Here is a 6,332-nt window from a genome sequence, read left to right on the forward strand (position 1 = left end):
GCTGCATTCTGGATCCTATTGTTCTAGGACCAATCCGACTGCTGCATTCTGAATCCTATTGTTCTAGGACCAATCAGACTGCTGCAATCTGGACCCTATTGTTCCAGGACCAATCAGACTGCTGCATTCTGAGTCCTATTGTTCTAGGACCAATCAGACTGCTGCCTTTTGGATCCTATTCAACATCAGGGATGATGGGAGTTGTAGTCCAACAACATCTGGGGACTCACAGGTTGAGAACTACTGTAAAACAGTTTAAAACAAACATCAGCCGCAGAAATTTTAGATATAGCAGCGTGCAAGTGGACCCTCTGGAACATGAAGGATTGGTTGAGGTTGATCTTAATCATAGTTCTTTGCTCACTCAGCTGAAAATACTTGGAACAGATTTCCCTTCAGTTTCTCCTCCTGCTCCTCAAAGAGATGTACAGTAGAGACTTTTTTTTCCCCCTGGACTCCTGGCTTCACTTCTGGTCAAGTACCTCAAGAGCTTTATCCGCGTTGATCAGGTCTGGCTGCAAGCAGGCGCCAAGAGCTATCCACCCCACTTAGATTTCAGGTCCTATCTTTGAAATAAAGCTCTCCATTCTTCGCAGTGCGGTGTGCGGCAGAGGGGGCAAGTATACAGTTCCTGCAAGGCTTGAATAGGGGCAGACCAAATATCCATGCAGTCCTGCCTGAGCTCCATAACTGCTACTATTAAAAAAAGGAAATCGAGAGAAGCATCTCCTTTGCTTTCCTTCGTGAGGAAATAAATGCCAGGCTTGCTGCCCATTCTGGAAGGAGAAATGTGCAAAACCTGCCTAGAAATCGTACCTTTAGAAACTCGAGTAAATAATAATAATAATAATAATAATAATGGGTGGGTTTTTTGCACCCATCTGTCTTAAGAGACAATGGAGTATGTCTCCACAGGTGAAGACAAACTACCGTGTTAGCAGCCCTGAGGTGATCTTCCCAGGACACCAAGGGTCATCTAGTCCTACTCCCTGCAATGCCAGAATCTCAACACTCAGTCTCCCACCCGGTTTCAAACCACCCTAGACCCTGCTTAGCTTTGTAAATGTGCAATGCCTTTATTGCTGCGCTGCTAGGAGGACAGGAGTGTTATATTGCTTTAAACCAGCTTTTCTCAACCTGTGAGTCCCCATATGTTGTTGAACTACAACTCCCATCACCCCTAGCTAGCAAGGCCAGAGCTCAGGGATGATGGGAGTTGTAGTCCAACAACATCTGGGGACCCACAGGTTGAGAACCACTGCGTCACGTCTTTCCCCCAGAGGATCCTGGGAGCTGTAGTTGATAAGGGTGCCGAGACCCTGTTTCCCCTCACAGTGCTCCATTTCCCAGAATTCCTTGGGAAAGGGGGACTGACTGACTGACTTGACAAGACTTAGAGCAGACAGAAGGGAGAAGCAATTATTCACCCAGCATATAGTTAAACAGTGGAACTCGCTTCCAAGGGATGCCCACCAACTTGGATGGCTTTAAAGAGGATTATGCAAATTCATCACAGGGATGCGGGTGGCGCTGTGGTCTAAACCATAGAACCTAGGATTTGCCGATCAGAAGGTCAGCGGTTCGAATCCCCTCCATGGGGTGAGCTCCCGTTGCTCAGTCCCAGCTCCTGCCAACCTAACAGTTCGAAAGCACGTCAAAGTGCAAGTAGATAAATAGGTACCACTCTGGCAGGAAGGTAAACGGCGTTTCCGTGGCGCTGCTCTGGTTCACCAGAAGTGGCTTAGTCATGCTGGCCACATGACTCGGAAGCTGTACGCCGGCTTCCTTGGCCAATAAAGCGAGATGAGCGCCGCAATCCCAGAGTCGTTCGCGACTGGACCTAATGGTCAGGGGTCCCTTTACCTTTACCTTTAGGCAAATTCATGGCTACATTTTGTATGCCTCTGAATGCCAATTGCTGGAAATTGCAAGCCAGGAGCAAACAGTTAAGCTCACATCCTGCTTCCATTTTTCCCCTTAGAGCATGGGTAGGCAAACTAAGGCCCGGGGGCCAGATCTGACCCAATCACCTTCTCAATCCGGCTTGCGGATGGTCTGGGAATCTGTGTGTTTTTACATGAGTAGAATGTGTGCTTTTATTTCAAATGCATCTCTGGGTTATTTGTGGGGCATAGGAAATCGTTCATTCCCCTCTCCCCTGAAAATGTAGTCCAGCCCCTCACAAGGTCTGAGGGACAATGGACCGGCCCACTACTGAAAAAGTTTGCTGACCCCTGCCTTGGAGTGTCTGCTTGGCCACTGTGAGAAATCAGTAGGTCACTGGCCTGATCCTGCAAGGCTTTTTTTTCCCTTACGACTTTAGGCACTACATACCGTGCTGTTTGCCATCCTCTCCCACTTCCTCCTTAAATGGGAGGATGTTCACTGTGTTTGGATTTCCCCTTTAGCTTTCTGGTCATCACAGGGGCTGCCTCCTCCCCATCCCCACCCCCGGCCTTCCTGCCAATTGCAGCCTTAACAGTAACTAAAACACGGGCAGATCCTATTGTTCCGCTTTCTCCAAATGAACGTGCAACTTTGGGAGGTAGACAAGAAAGGAACAAACAGTCATTTGTGCTGGAGCCAAGAAGAGCTGTTGGTACATTGTTAACTACCCTGTTTTTCCGGGGGTGAGCTTTCAAGGCACTCCGCTGAATGTTTGTGTTATGTTCTCTAAACAGTCCTGTGCACCTTGCGAGTAACCCCTGTTGAACTCAATGGGACTTGCTTCTGAATAGACGTGTATAGGATTGTACGGTGATTAAATACCGTATTATTTGCACCATAACACTCACTTTTTTCCTCCTAAAAAGTAAGGGGAAATGTCTGTGCGTGTTATGGAAGGAATGCCTATGGGTGGCATGCCTACGGATTTTCCTCCTCTAAAAACTACGTGCGTGTTATGGTCGGGTGCGTGTTATAGAGCAAAAAATACGGTAAATTGGGGGAATGAAGGGCATGCCATTAAGCTGAATCTTTCTGCAAGAGCATCAGAATTCAAAAACAATCCATCAGTTTTTGATGGCCATGGGTGGGTCAGTGTGGTGATCAAATTTGCTCGGCATGTCTTTTAATTTGTTTTAAGCTTACTGTTAAGGGACGCCGGTGGCGCTGTGTGTTAAACCACAGAGCCTAGGGCTTGCTGATCAGAAGGTCGGTGGTTCGAATCCCCGCGACAGGGTGAGCTCCCGTTGCTCGGTCCCTGCTCCTGCCAACCTAGAAGTTCGAAAGCACACCAGTCAAGTAGATAAATAGGTACCGCTCCAGCGGGAAGGTAAACGGCGTTTCCGGGATATCAAATCCAAATCCAAAGTGCAAGTAGATAAATAGGTACAGCTCCGGTGGGAAGGTTAACGGCGTTTCCGTGCGCTGCTCTGGTTTGCCAGAAGCGGCTTAGTCATGCTGGCCACATGACCCAGAAGCTGTACGCCGGCTCCCTCAGCCAATAAAGCGAGATGAGCACCGCAACCCCAGAGTCGGCCATGACTGGACCTAATGGTCAGGGGTCCCTTTACCCTTTACCTTTACTAAGCTTATTGTTATCTTTTAAATACCTGTTTTTAACAGTCTCTTATTGATGATTTTAATGGCGGTTTTTTTGTTAGCCCCTTAAACGTTTTTTATAACAAATAGTAAAAGGTTAAATTAAAAAAAATTAAATTGAATATTTTAAAGTTTTTAATCTGATCTGTGTAGGTCCTTAGGATTTCCTTTTCCCAAAATTGTCCCACAAGGCAGCGAGTATGGATTGTTCCTCAGGTTTTAGTCCCGAAGCCTTTCTCACAAATGAGTGTGGCTGCAACAGTTTGGGATCAGAGTCTTCCTTCTCCTAGATGGGCTACGTTACACAAACATTAAAAATATGAAGCATTGATTAAGATACTCAATAAAACAACCCCATTGAAACATTTAAATACAAACTTCCCTGATTTAAAATGTGCAATACGCAGCGATCCGTTACGATTAAAAAAGCGGCACTATATAAATGAAATAAGAATTAAGTTGGCATGTTGCTTTTCTGCCTTGGTTTTGCAGGTGCTGCTGTGTCCAGCCGTGGATTTTGACCATTCTGCAAGTGACCAGGAACAGTCAGGATCTTTCCTCCGAATCAATCAGGCGACAAGACCGTTGGACCACCCGGTTTCAGTTTAAATGGGGATTGTGAGCTGAGCCAAAAGGAGGGGACAGTGGCAACCGAGAGACCTGCAATAAGGATGCTTCATAAATGATGTGCCCATCTTTGGTTTTCCGGGAAAGTGGAGCGTCTGTGGCAATTATGCATTTAAATAAGGATCACAAGGTGGCGCCATCCCATTGCGTCCAAAACTGATAATGCCCATGGGATTCTCCATCATTCCTGGCCTTTTCTCGGGAGTATGGTGTCGGGTATTTGATCGACAGAAGATTACATTGTTGGTTGCATTTTGTGCTCCTGAGCTGTGCTCATGCAAATGAGACAAAGTGGATTGACTTGATTCTGGCTGGCCAGCTGGTGGCAGATTTTGTTTGGGTCCGAATGGTAACACTGCATCCTTGAAAGAATCAAGATTGTATGTCTGGAGCGGACGCTTCTGGCACGCAAACTGCGCAGATCACTCGTAAAAAAAAACCCAGGTTGCAAAACTCTATTTTGAAAACAGGAAGCCTGAGGACTAATCTCTACTCAACTGTTGTTGCTTTTTTACGCTTTCATTATAAGAAGTGTAATAAATATCTGATATTTAAACTTTCCTCGTATTTGGAAGCAATTCTTGTCATTTGAATCGTCTCTTGAGGGGAGTCTATTCTGAGTGTTTGGTTGCTGGTTATTCAAAAGTTGGATTGTTTCTGAGTGGAAACTGTTCCATAACCGGTAAACCTCAGGAGAAGCTTTTTCACCATGTTGGGTTCTGTACGCAAAACCCACCCATTCACAATGGCAGGATGGCTTCAGAATCTCTGTAATAAGAGGGCGACATCATCTAGCTTTCCCTGCCAGGTACCTGTCAGGGGCTGGCTGGATGCTGATAAGTACCGTATTTTTCGCTCCATAAGACGCACTTTTTCCCTCCTAAAAAGTAAGGGGAAATGTCTGTGCATCTTATGGAGCGAATGCGTCGTCCCTGGAGCCAAATTGCCCAGGGGCAAAAAGCAGATCATGCCTTTTTTTTTTTAGAAAGAGGGAAGGGGGTGTTGAAACAAAACCGCTGAGCAGCTGATCGGCAAGCGATTGGGAGGGATAAGGGACACGAGAGATAAAGGAGGCTTCCGGGGAGGGAGGAGGTAAAAGCACATGGATCCTCAGGATTTTGGCACTGGGTTACCCCAGATTCATCATCAGACCACATAGCATGTCCATGGCTATAGCCTGCATCAAAAAATCACGCATCCACTGTTTCGTGGGGCCACAATGGCACAAAAACGCACGGATCCACATGGATCCTCAGGATTTTTGCATTGGGCTACCCCAAACTCACCGTCAAATCACATATCATGGCTGTGGCCACAGCATGAACCACAAAAATCATACAGCCACTGTTTCATTCAGAATTCCCCCCCTTGTTTTCCTCTTCTAAAAACTAGATGCGTCTTGCGGTCAGGTGCGTCTTATGGAGCGAAAAATACGGTAGATACTGGGGGAAGAAGGGATGGAGTCTGACTTGGGAGAGGGGGCTAGTAATTTGTGGGGAGCTGTACAGGCCAGGAGGCAAGAGTCAGAAGCAGGGGAAGCTTTAGAGCTGGAGGCTGGACCACAGGATGGAGGGTGGAGGGTGGAGCAGAGGGAGGGAGGACAGGCAAGTGAAGGAGCCAGGTTGGGCCAGGCAAAAGCTATGGTCATAGACACCGAGAGGCTGCTCAAGGTGCCCCGACTATAAAATTGGAGAAATTGAGAGAGATATAGTTGCAGTGGCAGCATATCTCTTCTTTCTCGTATCCAAAAATGCAAGAAGGACTTTTACACTCGCCAGAAGCTCAGCTCTGCCCTCTCCGGTCCTGGAAGGATCCTTTTAAAAAGTCCCATATGCTCAGAGACTTTGCGCCTGTTCATTGGGGGATATAGGAAGCCCAGAGCACTTGTTCTTTAGATGTCCCTTTTATGAACAGGTATGTAGTGAGACCATTGATCCCCTGCTGGTGAGGCTCGCTGACCTCCCAGAAAAGCAAAAATTCGACCTTTTCCTGTTAGGCAAAGATCATAAGACGACCCGGATGGTCGCCAGATTCCGTGTACAGATCTGTAGGCGCAGACCATCCCCTGACCCAAACTAGTTCATTAAGAAAACCCCCAAACTCGGTTCCATGGGTGACTCTGGGTCATCTCTCTGCGGTTGCTTATCTTAAGGTTTTAAGTG

The 6,332-nt window shown here is 46.9% G+C and overlaps 1 protein-coding gene across 1 annotated transcript in view; it reads left to right on the forward strand.

The window, feature by feature from the left end:
* The window catches only part of LOC309351631 (store-operated calcium entry regulator STIMATE-like), a gene marked incomplete at its 5' end in the record, with an annotated part of 50,286 nt that extends 45,560 nt beyond the window's left edge, over positions 1-4,726 (forward strand). Inside the window, one exon of the mRNA XM_081879421.1 lies at positions 4,036-4,726. Within this exon, the coding sequence (XP_081735547.1) occupies positions 4,036-4,152 (117 nt within the window). The 3' untranslated portion in view covers positions 4,153-4,726. The remainder of the gene's footprint in view (positions 1-4,035) is intronic.
* Positions 4,727-6,332: the final 1,606 nt, after the last annotated feature.

Source organism: Podarcis erhardii, assembly GCF_964252035.2.
Source record: "Podarcis erhardii genome assembly, chromosome: 10".
NCBI lineage: Eukaryota > Metazoa > Chordata > Lepidosauria > Squamata > Lacertidae > Podarcis > Podarcis erhardii.